The sequence below is a fragment of the Cervus canadensis genome, chromosome 10 (assembly GCF_019320065.1).
Source record: "Cervus canadensis isolate Bull #8, Minnesota chromosome 10, ASM1932006v1, whole genome shotgun sequence".
Lineage (NCBI taxonomy): Eukaryota > Metazoa > Chordata > Mammalia > Artiodactyla > Cervidae > Cervus > Cervus canadensis.
In genome coordinates, this window is record NC_057395.1 from 59,968,959 (window position 1) to 59,984,484 (window position 15,526).

General features: G+C 50.0%; 1 protein-coding gene across 6 annotated transcripts in view; it reads left to right on the forward strand.

Moving 5' to 3' along the window:
* Positions 1–15,526, forward strand: part of HM13 (histocompatibility minor 13) — a 38,175-nt gene that overhangs the window by 1,366 nt on the left and 21,283 nt on the right. For all 6 annotated transcript variants that reach the window (XR_006271395.1, XR_006271396.1, XM_043478493.1 and 3 more), the window contains exons 2-3: positions 6,560–6,658; positions 11,623–11,705. Coding sequence is in view for 4 of the 6 variants with exons in the window: in XM_043478493.1 (XP_043334428.1) it covers positions 6,560–6,658; positions 11,623–11,705 (182 nt within the window). In the remaining 2 variants the exon portion in view is untranslated. The remainder of the gene's footprint in view (positions 1–6,559; positions 6,659–11,622; positions 11,706–15,526) is intronic.

Sequence of the window (15,526 nt, forward strand, 5' to 3'; positions counted from 1 at the left end):
CTTCCTCCCTCCCATCCTCCTTTTCTATACGAAGCTCTCTCTAGCCTGTTGCACCAATGGCTTCTCACTTCCTGTCAGCCTGTCAGTCATCCTCCACCAGCTCCTGATCTGTGGCTCCCTGCTGCTCCTCCCCCACCCAAACCTGAAGTTGAACCTTAGCGGAAGCTCTCTTACCCAAGGAGGGCAGACCCGCAAAACAGCTGCCGCTTTTGAAACTGCTCAAACCCAGGTTCTCGAACCATTACCCAACTTGAGCAGTGGCTGGGGCCTGCCACCTTTCTTTCCCAAGATGGGAGAACTTGCTGCTGGTTCCCTCTAGGTCAGATGCAGGGGGGATTGGTCAGGCAGGGCTTAGTGGCCCCGTTTGCCTTACTCTTCTGCCTCTTCTAAGCAGAGTTCAGGTGGCTTTCAGCCTCCCTGTCGTGCCATACAGGCAAACACTTGGTGCAGGGAGAAATTCCGAAATAGATCAGGACAAAGGAGGTGAAGGGCAGTGGAGAATGAGCTAGGCACTTGATGTGAGGGGCTCCCCAAACTTGAGTAATTCTCCATAGCACCTTCTACACATGAATTAGTAATCTCTTTAGAAAACACCTTCCAAACAACAGAATTTCCTGAACCTCCACTGTTGTCCAGGACAGAGGGATGCTGCAAAGATGAGTGGGTCAGAGCCCTATCACCAAGGAGTTTAGGTGTCTGGATGAGTGGGGAATAACTAGATCTGAGATTGTAATGCAAGTAGTGCTGCTCGGTTTAGGGAGAATATTGAGCACGCCTGGAGCTGGGCAGGGCAGCCTTGTGCTGGAGGTGGGCTCGAGCCTTCATGTAGAGGTTGAGTTTCAGCCAGAAGACATTCGAGGCAAAGGAAACTAGGGAAGTAGCTGCACACGGCAGTTTAGAAGTTGGTGAAAGGTCTGGAGTGGCTGGAGCAGAGGGTAAGAATCGAAGAGAGCTTTAGATCTACTGTAGCATCTAAATACCTCTCCCTAGCATCTCCTGAGAGACAGGGGGATTGGAAGACTATATGGAATTACAAACAGCTTGACCATTAGTAGCCTCCAGCCACCAGGGTATCCTAAAGCTTACAAGCCTTCACTCTCTGAGTCTCCCAGCTACTGACTGAGGCAGGCAGAGCCAGTTTTATTATCACCATGGTACAGAGAAACTGAGAGGCAGAGAAATGATTTCTCTGCCAGTTAAGGGCAGAACCAGGTGTTCCTAGTCCTGGGCTCTCTCCTGGATGCAGTTGCCTGCATCATACAAGTGGCATTTTGTCCTGGGGAGAGGAGAGGCCAAATGACTCCCATTTTCTACCCTGAGTCATGTTTCCATGATCATTTGACAAGGGGAGAAAAGTCAGCTTGGGGGGCCCAGGGATTTTTATTTCTCACTAGTGTTGGACCCCCACAGCCAGCTGAGAGAGGGCATGTGAGGACAAAATTCTCCCTGGAGCCAAGTTGTCCGTGACAGACAGAGTTGTGAAATCGTGGGAGGAGAAGGTGAAGCGTCCAGGAGTGTGTTAGGAGGAAGTAGCCATCGGCACAGCCATCCAAGAGCAATGCCTATCCCTGTCTGAGACCTGTGTTCCCAAAAGGGAGCAGGTCCCAGGAACAGCTACCTGTCAGATTGATCAAAGGCCTTTGGCTGGTAACTCCGAGGAGCCCCCCAACCAGCTGGACTGGGCTCCTGCTCTATGCCAGGCCCTGGGCTGGCTACCAGGAGTGCCAGACAAAGAGGCCAAGCCTTACCCTCACAGACCTCAGTCTCCAACGAGAAATAGCTGTGTGACCAGCCAACTGCTCAAGGAGGCAGCCATGATCTTTGCCAGGGTGGGCAAGAGCTCAGCAGGCAGGACAGGAGAGGGAGATGTAGGGCCACAGGCATGTTCTGGGAGGCAGTGAGCAGTTTGATGCGAGTCCAGTACAGGTGCTGGGGTGAGATAACAAGAAGATGCTCCAGGAACCTGCAGCCTTTCTGAGGTATGGAATCCCGAAAGCAACGAAAGAGTTAATCTTCATAGCCACTACATGTTTTGTGTTTGTAAAAGTTCAGGCAACACAGAAGCATGAAGGAAATCCCGCCCCATACCACTTCCTTGGAAGTAACCCAGTTTGTTTGGTGTGCATCCTTCCCCACCTTTTTCTGTGCGTATACAGACATGTACATGCTCATGTGTGTACACATATGTAAATTTATTTTTATAAAAATGGGATTTTGCAGTACATACTGCTCTGAAACCTGATTCTTTTTTTTTTTTTCTCCAAAGCGGTATGTCTCAGTCATTCTCCTATGTCGGTACATGTAGACTTACCTTGTTGTTTTATGGCGGGGAGGGTAGGTTACGCACACTCGTGGTATAGAATTCCAGAAGGACTGAGCAGAATCTCCCTCCCACCCCAGCTGCCCAGTTTCCCTCCCCAGGGGCATCCCCTGCTACCTCTTTCTTGGATATCCATCGAGAGGTGTCTGTGCCTCTGCAAGTAAATAAGCGCACACTTCCCCCCATCTTTGCTGTATAACTGTTGCCCTTTGTTGTTTCCGTTGTTTAGTCGCTCAGTGGTGTCCGACTGTTTGAGACCCAATGGACTGTAGCCCACCAGGCCTCTTTGTCCATGGGATTCTCCAGGCAAGAATACTGGAGTGGGTTGCCATTTCCTTTTCCAGGGAATCTTCCCAACCTAGGGATAGAACCCATGGCCCCTGGTGCGTCTCCTGCATTCCAAGCAGATTTGTTACTGGGGAAGTCCACATTTTGTTGTAGACACACTCTTTGCACCTTGCTGTTTCGACCACTTGTATGCTTCAAATCTAACACACCAGCACACATGGAGAAGTTATGTTTCTTAATAGCTGTATGGTGTCCCCTGTACCCCACAACCATGATTCTCAAAGTGTAATCCCTGTACCAGCAGCAGCAGCAGCACCTGGAAACTTGTTAGAAACACGTATCTGTTCACAGGCCCTACTGCCAATTCTGACATGTGCTCAGGTGTGAGGAACCCTGATTTGGAGTCCTCCGCTAGTCAGTTATTGTGTCAATCTGCTATCATAAGCCATGCTGAAATTAATCTCATTACACGTTTGTTACTTCATGCTTCTCTGTGTATTTGTAGGGTAAATTCCTTGAAATCGATTTACTGGGTCAGAGGCTCTATGCATGTTTAATTTCAATGGATTTCATGAAGTTATCTAGTGCAGAGGTTGTACCAGTTGATACTCCCACCCGTAGTGACCTTGATTCTCATTTAATGGCTGCTTGGTAGTCCATTCTCCAGAGGTTTCTGAGCTGTTGTTCAATGTGATCAGGTCCTTCAGAAAGAGCTCCTGATAGAGGAGGGGGCAGGCGGGAAGGGGCTGGTGAGGTGGAGCTTGTGGAAACTGCAGTGGAGGGTGAAGGACTGGGGTGGGGGTAGTTTGGGAGATTCTTGGGTGAGTGAGTGCACATGCAGTGAGGAGAGGAGACCTGGGATGACAGAATGGTCCATGAATCCCAGATCCTTTGTAGGGCATGGCCTGGAAGCAGAACTCCCAGAGCTCCAGCAGAGCCAACGACTTGAATGAAGTTGGCATCCTTCTTCCCTTGCTGCTTTTGCTTCCGCCCTGATAACTAAACATCCAGAGTGTCACTGGAAGCTAAATTTGTTTCTGCTCTTTGTGTCAGCTCCCAGCCACTCACACCCACCCCAGGAGCCATTGTATTTGCATACGAACATCTAGTTTAAAAACCCAAATTGAATCAGTGGCAAATCCAGCCAACTTCTAGTATATTTGTAACTACAAAGGTTCTGTTGCTGTCAGGATTCTGTTCCTCAGAAAAGTCACAGGCCCCCTGAGCATCTTGACATAACTTTCCAGCAGAAATTTTCAGATAGGAAAGGCAGAGGACATCTAGGGGGTAATAGCCAAGAGTTTGCGCTCTGGAACCACACTGCCTCAGCATGCCTCCTGGCTCTGCCACTTGGGCAGCTGTGTGACCTTAAAGCAAGTTATATCACCTCTCTGAGCCTTGGTTTCCTTATCTGTAAAATGGAGGTATTAAAAGTACCTGCTGCCTGGGGTTATTGTGAGGATGAAATCATGTCAAGCACCTAGAATGCTTGGCACCTAGAAAGCCCTCAGTAAATGTTGTCAGTGTTACTGTCCTGGTCAGTCAGATTTCAAGTCTTCTGTGCTGACTCAACATTGTACGTGGGGTATTTCTAACAGTCACACGCAGAAGGCCAGATTTGACTGTGTGTTGGAGCATCTGTCCAACCTGGTTTGCCATCAGATAATATTGAGCCTCTTCCCACTCAGGATCCTGGGCTGAATTGATGTGAATGTGTGGAAACAAGCAGTGACACTGGTTTGCAGGTGATGCCAGAGTCTGTGGGTCCTTTCACACCATGTGCCCTGCGTCTGCAGGTCCCTCTGCCCGTAAACGCTGCTTGTACACAAAGCAGACTCCTCAACTCAGTCAGCATTTATCTGGCTCCTACTGCATACCAGACCCTGTGCTTGGCCTTCACAGCTTTGCCTAAGTAATATCTGCTCTAACCACCTCTGACACTCCCTGCTTCTTTGCAGAAGTAGTGTCCTGTCCACTTTCACGTGACTCCCTTGTACATAATAATAATGCAATTTGTACAACTGGTGGGAAGCTCAAGGCACAACACCAAGTACTTCCAATGCAAAAATCATTGAATCCTGGCAACCCATTTTACAGCTGAGGAAATTGAGGCTCTGAGAAAGAAAATAACTTACACAAGGTCCCACCGCTGGGAAGAAGCAGATCTGGCAGTGGGGCTGGGCCCGCTGACATCAGAGCCCTCCCTCCACCACTGGGTATTCATGCCACGTATGGCGGCAGTTCTACCACGGGTCACGCTACACGGGGATATTCTGTTTACATGTCAAGGTCTTGGCCGACCTGCCTGTGAACACTTTAAGGTCGGGAGCTCATTTAGTTTTGTGCCCACCTGCTGCTACACAGGAAGTACAGTGACTCTGTGGCGGTCCACGGAGAGGGCCATGAACTTGCCCACACCCTACTGCACAGTGCTGCCAAATGCAGACACCAAGGGCTGGGAGGAAGGAAGGAGGATGGGCCTGCTTCTCCATGTCATTATTGCTCATCTGCTCCTAGTGGAGCTGCCAGAGAGTGACTCACACAGCTACCTGTTCTTTCAGAGGGGAGGATCTCCCTCAGCCCCGGCTGTGTTGGAGTTTGGCTTAGGGCCTCCCCACTTGCCCCTCCCTGATAATCACAGCTCCTTACAGCCACAGTACTTTAGTTTGCCAGGTTCTTTGACATCTCATTTGGTTTAAGCCTCTTGGCCCTTTTAGAGGTAAGTAAAGCTATAGATAGCGTTGTTCTGTTTGACAGATGAGTGAACTGAGGCTCAGAGCACACGATCTGCCTGAGTCACCCAGCAAGCCATTGTCAGAGCAGTCACTCTAGGTGCATCATCATGCAGGGAGGGTCGCTGGGTCCTTGTGGACTATGAGCACAGAAGTGGATGGAGAGCCTCATGGTCCTGAAAGCTTTTGACTTTTAGATTTATATTTTAAATGTTTTTTAATATAAATTTAAACCAGAATTATTGGAGAAGGAAATGGCAACCCACTCCAGAGTTCTTGCCTGGAAAATCCCATGTCAGAGGAGCCTGCTGGGCTACAGTTCATGGGGCTGCAGAGAGTCAAACACGCCTTAACGACTAAACAACAGCCAGAGTTACACCAATATAGATTTTCATTAGAAACTCTTTTTGTCATGAATTTCATGGAGCTGATTTAACTTTCTGTGTTGTACTGTTAATTCCATTTTCCATTTTTTTTTCCATTTTAATAGTACTGAAGTGATTTTGCTTGCACTCAGTTGTTTCATGTAGGTATTTATCCTCTGTCAGCTCTATACCCAGATCCCATTCCTGCTAACTCTTTTATCTGCCATCGTGAGTTTAATTGTGGCTTGTACTCTGACCAGATTCATTTTCCCAGTCATGCTTCTTGAGTTTGAGTTTCATCAAGATTTGCTTCTCCTTGCAGTTGTTGTCTTCCCAATGCTCAGTTTTAGCCATTGTTAGTTTTGGTTTGTTGTTGGTCTGTTTCCACTTATAATATTCACTACCTACTGGATAAAAGACTGACCATATTTACACCTCAGCTAACCTGTAAGAAAACTGGAAGTAGTCCTCATGAGGCCTAGGACTGCTCTCCTGTTGCCAGTGTCCACTTTTTTTGCCAGTGTTTTTCTTCCAGTTGTTAGGTACCCGCTGCCTCTGCCACACATGCACTGGGTCCTCCCAGGACTGTCCCTGTCGGGGTCCCAGTCTCTTCAATAGCAAGTCAGTGGGATCAGAGCATCCTGCCCCGGGGTGGATAGACAGTAGCCCTGGCAGAGGGAACAGCACTAGCAAAGCCTTGTGTCGGGAAAACATGGGGACCCCTGAGGCACCTCCATGACCAGGCAGAAAGTGGGAAGATGAATGAGCTGTCGTGGCACCAGGTTCCCACCAGCGTCCAACCCTTGGAGGCCAGAACCAGTCCCCTCTCTCAGCATGGCCTTTCTTTCATCTAGAACGCCTCAGACATGCCTGAGACCATCACCAGTCGGGACGCCGCCCGCTTCCCCATCATCGCCAGCTGCACCCTCTTGGGACTCTACCTCTTTTTCAAAGTAAGTCCTCTGTCACCTGGTGTGTCATTTGGTTTAAATAACTTTATTTTGTTCTGTTTTTCCCATCACAAGAGACATGCATGTTCATTTCTAGAAAATAAAGAGCAAGAAAAGTAATAACAATTCACCCCTCGACCCACTTCCCTGCTGTGATGCCGGGGTGGGGGGGCTCCTTCCCACCAGTCTTTAGTTCCCTTCTCCGTGGAGCTTTCTGTTCTGTTCTGTTTTGGTTTCATTGTACTCTCCATGTTGGGGTGGGGTATAGCTGTGTCTCGGACATACCTCTACTATACTAATTGCTTTTCTTTTTTTTTTTTTAATCTATCGAGGTTTATTTTCCCAATAAAAGTTACACAGGCTCAGTGTTGAAAACCTGGAAAGCACAGAAAAGTAAAAAGGGGAAAACAGCAGCCATCCAAACCCCCCCTGCCAGAGACAGTCACAGAGCCCCTTTGGAGGTGTGTCCTTCCTCTGCATGGTCCCCCGTAGCTGTGACCACGTGGCGTGCTCAGTCCTGCAGCTGCTTCCCTCACTTCACATCGATAACCTCATAAGCATTTTCTCATGTACCGCAAACTCACAAACTTTTTATCTTAGTAGAACATGTACTGTTTTCTGATGACAAAAGTTATGCAGAAAACTGAGGAGAAAAATACACAGGTCCTCACCATTAACACCTTGGCATATCTCCTTTCAGACTCTTCATAAGCATATTTTTAACGTAATTATAGTCATTTTATAACTTCTTTTTAAAAATAACACAGTACAAGCCCTTTTTTCCTGGTCATTGAAGATTTTTCAAGGGTAACTTTTTTTTCTTTGCCACCCTTCATGGCCTGTGCATGGTTCTAGTTCCGTGACCAGGGATTGAACCTGTGCTCCTTGCAGTGGAAGTGCAAAGTCCTAGCCATTGGACCATGAGGAAAGTCCTTCCTTAAGGATCACTTTTCATTTACATTTTAAAAATACATGTATGTAGTTTAAAAAAAATTTTTTTTTCAATTTAAGAGAAGATGCAAATAAACCATAATGCTCTCCCCAGCATAGTTTCTTATGAGTTACTCCATTATGCATAGATCTACATTTATGTAAAAATTTTCAAACAACTATATATACATCAAACATACAGTTCTTACCAGGGAGATATTTTTGTCTGAGCACCGTCAGACCTGCCTCGTTCTCTGTAACAGCTGCTTGTGGTTCTGTTTCACGGATGCACCCTAAGGGGGCATCCAGCGGTGGGAAGCCCCAGCCCTGCAGCCGTGGGCATCGTTGCGGGCACCTCTCGGCACAGTCACATGTTGTCAGGTGTATCTGCAGTAGGGCTGCCAGCTCACACAGTATCTCCATGTGGTAATCAGAACAAATGGTACCGCATCCATCTGATTTTACCAGTTTACGTGCCCTCCAATGGTTACAAGTGTGCTGGCTTCCCTGTGCTCCCACCTACCCCGAGCAGCATCAAAATCCTTTACTTTTACCAGTCTGTGGGTGAGTCAAAAACGCCTGCTTCCCGTTCCATCATCCCTCGTTCTTGGATCAGAACCACCCCTTTTAATGATTTCAGAATATCCCTCCCAGGCAGATATACCACGGCTGGCTGACAGCATCCCCCTCGCTTCACGCAGAAAACGTAGTTCTGATTTTTACTCTTGTTAGTAAGAAGGCATCGGATAACATTAGGTGTTCACTGTTTTTTTTCCTTTTTTCCCGGACCTTGGGAGAAGAGGTGGATTTCTCACTTGCTTCAGTTCACAGCACACCGCCATCAGCCACGCCAGGCCACCCGCCTTGTTTTCTTCACCCCTGACACCCATCTCCATTTTCCACCTTCACATCCCTTCACCAGACGCACCTGCCCTCGTGCATTTGTGTCCTTGGACGTGTGTCTTTTTCAAAGATGTATGGTCTGAGTGTATCTTTGTGTCTTTGGAGAGAGTCTCGTCTCCACACGGAGCACCGTGTTCCTTTCCCTCTCCCCTGTACCCTTGCCGTCTCTCCGTAGCTCCGTGTACACGAGCACAGTGCATCCGACTTGGCTTTTGGCAGCTATTTCTCAAGTCTTTACTGTACTAAGTGCTAGGAATACACACCCAGGCCTTTGCCTCAGGACCATCTAATATTTTCAGTATTTAGGATTCTCTCCTTACGCTCAATTCCCCAGAAAGGAATTCCTGGCAGCAGAGGGTATGAACATTTTTATTTAAGGCTCCGGACACCTGTTGCTCAGCTTGTCCTCCTCTCCAGGCAGGTAAGCCCCAGCCTGCCTTGTGCCAGAGGACACAGTGTCCATCCCCGCCAAGTCACCAGAGTGTCATGTTGTGATTTCTGAAAGGCAGCTGCCTGGATAACACAGGCACCAGTTTCTTCCCAAACTCCAGGCTGACCACTCACTGGATGTGGTTTGCATAACAGTGGCTCTCACTCTCTCCTTCGGCCCCTTTCCTCCTCTCCTGGTTAGGGCACCGGAGTTTGTTGCATTTCTCAAGATCATAAAATTTACCTTATCGCACCTTATTTAAACCTGATTGCTTTGAGGCAGCTTACGAAAATTAAATCCAATAGCATAAGGAAAATAAAGGAAGAAATTGGGGTAAAGGAGAAAAAAGGATAAAATAGTAGAAAGCAAGGAAGCTTTGGGTGAGGACCCTACCCAGACCCTGTGCTCCAGACTCTGCAGACTTGTACCCCTGCCAGAAGTGCCCCTGACACGGGTATAGCCCTGACTGTCTAGCAGCCGAAGCACAAGTTCAGAATTGGCCCACAATTCGTAGTCCACACAGTCAAGCTGACCAGAAGCTCAAAGACATGACCAAAGGGAAAATTTTTCCCCGGGCCCTTGTTAAAAGAGCACTGTGTGAGGGGGTAGCACATCCTTGCAAGTTAACTCGGCCCGCACACCTATGCAGGTAGGAGCGTTCGCCCTGTGGCCTGTTCAGTCCGTCTACAAGTCTCTGTTGAGAACTCACGCCGTGTGCTGTGCTGGGTGCGGGGCACTGCAGTGGGGAAAGCAGCTGGCCCACCCCTGCCCTCTAGGAGCTTGAAGTGGTGGAGACAAACACCAGTCTAGCAATCAGTAGATAAACATGCGGTGAGAGTCTTGGGAAGCGCTGTGGAGTCAAGGCTTGTAGCGCCAGAACAGCACGGAGGGACCTGCCCCTGCCCAAGCCCCCACCTCAGACAGCAGCCCCTTACCTGCCTCGCTGCTCAGCCGGGAACCCTAGACACACCCTCCCTCCCACAGCCCGCAGCCCTGGGCACGTCCTGCTTCTCTAGCCCAGAGATCTGGAGTCTGACCCCCTCTCGTCATGTCTTCCATCCTCCCACACGCAGCGCCCTCCTGGCTGGGCTGTCACCTCGGACCTCGGCCCCGTGGGGTGTGCCTTCCACACCGCTGCAGAGGGATCCTCTCAGGCCATCAGACCAGGTCACAGCCTTGCCCTCAGCCCTGCCTCACCAGCGCGTCTTACCCAGACAAAGCTAAAGCCTTGTTCACAGCTCTGCAGGTTCCGTCTCCCTCCTACCGTCCCAGCCTCGTCTCCTGACGCTCTCCTTCCTCCCGCAGCTCCAGGCCTACAGACCCTCACTGTTCCCTGCACACGGGAACACAAGGCCCCCTCAGGACCTGTGCACCCACCCTTCCCTCCGCCTCTTCCCGCAGACATCCTCACAGCCGCTCCCGTACTTCCTTCAGGTCTACTCCTAAGTGAAGTGTCGGAGGCTTTCCTGGGCCCCCTGAATGACAGTCCCGCCCCACTCTGCTTGCACTGCTGTGCTTTTCTTAGCACCCATCTCCACCTGACGGTGTGTTGCATGTTCATCTCTTGAGATTCTCCCTCTCTGGCGCCTGAACTCTGTGAGAGCAGGGGCTTTTCTGCCTATTCCAATGCTGAGCACGGCGTGGGGCACGTAGCAGACGGTCAACATGAGCTGAATTAATGAAGGTCATGTCGAGGAAAGCTGCTCAGAAGCCCAAGTGAGGAGAAGGGAGCTTCCCAGACAGAGGGGCACGTGCCTGGGCCGCCCACAGGTGGGAACATATCACACCAAGGCCAGTGTGGCGTGAGCTGCAGCCACGGAGGCCCGCGCTGGTCACCATGAAGACATGAGAAGCCAAGGAGAGGATGTGGACTTGAGCAGGGAAGCTGCTGAGAGGTGTTAAGCAGGGGAGCAAGGTGATCAGACAGGCGTTTAAACAGATCCAAGAACAGCCTCGTTTGAGAGTCGTCAGTGGCCCCGTGTCCCACCTCGCAGCACATTATTTCCCCCCCAGTAAGAGGGCCTCACAATAACAAAAGACGATATGATACTGTGACCATGGAGCCACATAGCGCAGCCTTCCCAAAGTCCAGAGTTAACAACATGTGACCACTGGCTCTGGAGCCCTGTGAGAGAGAACGTTCCTCACGTTCACCCAAAATAAGACCTTGAAGCATCTGTCAGGGGTCAGGGCTTCAGGCGGCATTGTGGGAGAAGTGGCCCAGGAGAGGATGGAGAGTGAGCAGGGTGCAGGTAACTCATAACTGGGTGGCCACCCACAGCCTCCCTCAGCTTTTGAGCAGAGAGGAGGAAGCTTGGAAGAGTTTGTTCTGGGGTTCAGACGGCTCTCTTGGGACTTTGAACATCAGGCTCCACACCGCCCCCCGGTTGCCTGTCTCCAAGTGGAACCACCAAGGGGAGACCTGCAGGCTCCTTCAGTCAGTTCAGTTCAGTCGCTCAGTTGTGTCCGACTCTTGGCGACCACTTGGGGAGGCATATCTGAGGGCTTGAGGGTCCTTCCCTTTTTCCCATTGCCAGAGAAACTGGAAGCCCCCCCACTTCCCAGTACCATTTGAGATTCTTCTTGACACTGTTCCCCAACTCCAGAGTGGGGAGACCATCTCCAGCAGAAGAGCAGGGAGTCTGGTTTCCTCATAGCCTCCGACAACCCTGACGTCCTGTTTCTCTTTGTATCTCTGCCTCAGATATTCTCCCAGGAGTACATCAACCTCTTGCTGTCCATGTATTTCTTCGTGCTGGGAATCCTGGCCCTGTCCCACACCATCAGGTCAGAAGGCATGTCTGCGACCTTTGAAGCAGCTTTCTCAAGACCAGTACAGGGTCTCGGATGAGAACGTGACCTTTGGCGTCATTCAGAGCCAGGTTTGAATCCTGGCTGTAAAAACCCAAGGGAACTTTTCCCCTGTGTTAGACTGTGGGTGACCCTGCGTGAGAACCAGAGCCTCTCGGGGCCACGGTTTCTTTCCAAGGAAGGATAAGACGGTCCGGTGGGTGTTCGCCACCACGGTTGTTGGGAAAATTATCTGTGAACAGTAATGTCGTGGTAGATGTCACAGTACTGAGATGAGTGGTGCCGGTGCCACCTGCTGGGTGTCGAGGCTGCTGCGCACGCGCGAAGCTGGCTTCTTGTGGTCTCAGCTCCTAAGAGAGCAAGGCAGTATTGAGAGCAGTTAGGAGCACAGGCTCTGGAATTTGACTACCTGACTTGGAATCCAGACTCTGCCACTTAATAGCCCTGTGACTTTGGGCAGGTTACTTAATCTCTCTGTCCTCAATTTCCTCACCTGAACGTGAAGGAAAATGATCATACCTTTCTCATTGGTCATGTAGAAACTTTTAGGACAGTATCTGACACTCAGTATGTTCAGTAGCTGTTAGCCATTGTTGTTATCATTGTAATCTGTTGCTTTTAATCCTATGACACATTCAGAAACTGAAGCTCAGAGAGATTAAGAAATTTGCTAGGATGACACAGCTGATAAGCAGCAGAGCAAAGATTCAAATCTGAGTTTCTGTGGCCGCAGAGCCCATCCTCTTCACTGCCACCCTGCTCAGATCGTCACGTGCTGTGTCTGTTCAGTGGGGATGAAGGAACTAAACCAGGAGTCCTCGGGTGGGGCGCTTACCCAATGGGAGTGGTGCCCCCAGCCCAGCCCCTGGCTGTGACTGCTCAATCACCCCAGCCTGCTTCCATCTGGCCCCTTGAAGAGGTACAGCCTCAGGCTGACAACCACGGAGGCTGTCAGCAGACCAGGAAAAGTTCCCAGAAGGCAGGAACGCGACTTGAATGCAGCCCTGAAGGGTAGGAAACCCAAATGAGGGTGTAGGAGGGAGAGGCCAGGCCAGGAGCCAGAAGGTCTGTGCACATTGTAGGTGCAGTCAGGACCTTCCCAGAGCAGTCAGAGAGGAAGAGCGGGATCCTCAGGGAAGCCCTGGGAGTTGGGGGAGTTTGGCCTGGTTCCTTGAGGCAGGACCTGGGAGTCAAGAATGTGGGCCCAAGAGGCAGTCAGACCTGGAGCCAAGGCTCAAGTTACTCAAGCTCTCTGAGCATCAGTTTCTTCACCTATAAAATGGAGGTATGGGGAGTAGCTCCTTGGAGGGGCGTGGGAACGTTCAAGTGAGCACGTCTGTGACATGCCCAGAGCAAGAGGGTATGTCCAGAGCCCACCAAGGGTGAGAGCAACTGGCTCGAGTCACACAGCCACATGGGACTGAGGTCAGTGTTGTCTTCAACTTCACCCACCTTCACCCACAAGGCCGTGTTCTAGGGCCACACTCCACCCCCAGCCCCCCCAGTCCTTCTGGAGATCCTGACTGACGAGCCCAGCAAGATAGTGGCAGAGCTAGTCACCCTTCCTCGATGAACAGACCTCTCCTCTCCTGGTGGACAAGGTGAGGAAGGTCATTTCCCATGCTGGTTGTGCCAGTAACTCAGTTGTGTCCAACTCTGCGACCCCTGACTGTAGCCCACCAGGCTCCTCTGTCCATGGGGATTCTCCAGGAAAGAATACTGGAATGGGTTGCTATGCCCTTCTCCAGAGGATCTTCCTAACCCAGGGATCGAACCCAGGTTTGATCCCGCATTGCAGGTGGGTTCTTTATTGTCTGAGCACCAGGGAAGCCCAAGAATACTGCAGTGGGTAGCCTATCCCTTCTCCAGATCTTCCCAACCCAGGAATCGGACCAGGGTCTGCTGCATTGCAGGCGGATTCTTTACCAGCTGACTTACCAGGGAATCCCATGCTGGTTAGGAGCCCCCCCGTTCTAGCGCATCCCACCCCCTCAGCATCTGCCAGAGTCCTTACCACAGCCCAACCACTGCCTTAGCATGAAAGAACCAGATATATTTTGTTTGACCAGGTGCAGAGGAGTTGATTATTTCACTTTATCTCAACAGCCCTACAAGAGAGGTCACCAGCCACCTGCCCAGCAGGGTATTTTGAACCTGTGTCATTTTGACACCCTAGATCTTCCTATTTTCCTTTTAGGACAGTAACCGAGAAACATTGTCCAAAATTTCTCATGGATTAACCAAGAAAGAGTTGTCTATCTTTTAACCAATTCATAATTTTTATTGATAGAAATTATTAGCAGAAAATAGAACTAAAGCCACTACAACTGCACGTGGTAAAATCTGTCAGTGACTCATTTTCTTGAGACGATTTAGAGCACACAGTGTGACTTGGGAAGATGAGGCCTTGTGAAAATGATGACTGGCCATGGGCATAAGGGGTACTCACCATTCAGGGTCCAAGCTATCCTCTGAAAAAGAAATTGATCCAGACTGAAAAACTGGGATGAATGGGATGAAAGAAAGCCTTACTATAAAATGTACAGGGAAAAGAACTGAATCAGATAAAAATAGTTTTCACAGAAAAGGGGGAGGGCATAATTTAATCATGCTATTTAGATAGTTGATCTGAGAATTAAATTTACCTTCCTTTGAATGGAGTTTTCTTAAGTATTTTCTCCGAGAAGTCTATAGTATCGTTAAAATTTTGGTTGGTTGTTTGTATGTATCCCCAGACATAGTCAGACCTTCCTCAGGATCCAAACAAGGACTGCAGGTTCAAGACAGGAAAACTGAGGCTGAGAGAGCGTCACAGCTTTCAGGAGCAGAGTGGTTTTGAGCATGGGTCTAACTGTGCAACCAGGTATTTTTTGTAGTTTTGGCAAAAATGAAGGAGAAGAGAGAGCTTAAGGATGGGGCCCGGGCACGCTCTCTCTGATGGGCCTGTGGTTTCCTGAGGACCAGCAGAGGAGGGATCTGTCTGCTGAGAGGCTGTAGGGGCTAAGCCCCAAGCCACGGAGTCCAGGCGGTGGTGTTTATGGGATTCCTTCCACTTCCCCAGCTGCCGTGAGCCTCCCAGGGAAGGAACCACAGCCTGGGGTGTCACAGTGAAGCGAGGACCCACAGCCTGCCTTCACCCTCTACGGCCACCAAGACTCAAGCCTGTGCCAGTACCCTTCCTGCCAAGGGAACTGTGCAGCTTATTTTTACCACCTCTGAGCTCATATCCCACCCAGCTGACCTTTAGAGGGAAAGGTCCTTAAGACCACGATCTGCAACCCCAGGAGGGAGAGGCCACTCAGCAGTTTGCCCTTTGCCTTCACCCCCAGGGGAGAAGGGCAGTAGGATGTGGTTTCCCAGCAGAAAGCAGTGACCTTTAGGCTTGACATGAGCCTTCGAGGGCTGGAAGGAGTGAGTCTCTGCCTTCTACAAAAACCTGCATTCAGAGGTGTTCAGCAAGCATTTACCAGCTGCCTCTCAGGATCCCTGCCCTTAAAGCAGGCTCACACCAGCCAGGTTGCTTGTCTCTTGCCCCGTGTTATCCAGCAGCCCCTCTTTTTGGGATAACAAAGACATCTGTCTAGAGACTTCATACTTGGAGTTGAAGCTGCAGTTAAGCTTATAGGGTGCCAAGCATTCATGTAATCCTCTTAATGATCCAATGAGAAAGGTATTGTTACAGTGTTCCAAATGAGGAGACAGTTGCAGGGAACAGTTAAGTAACTTTGCCAAGGTCACACAGTTCAGTGGCAAGGCCAGGATTTGAATCCAGGAAACCTGGCTCCAGAATCCATGCT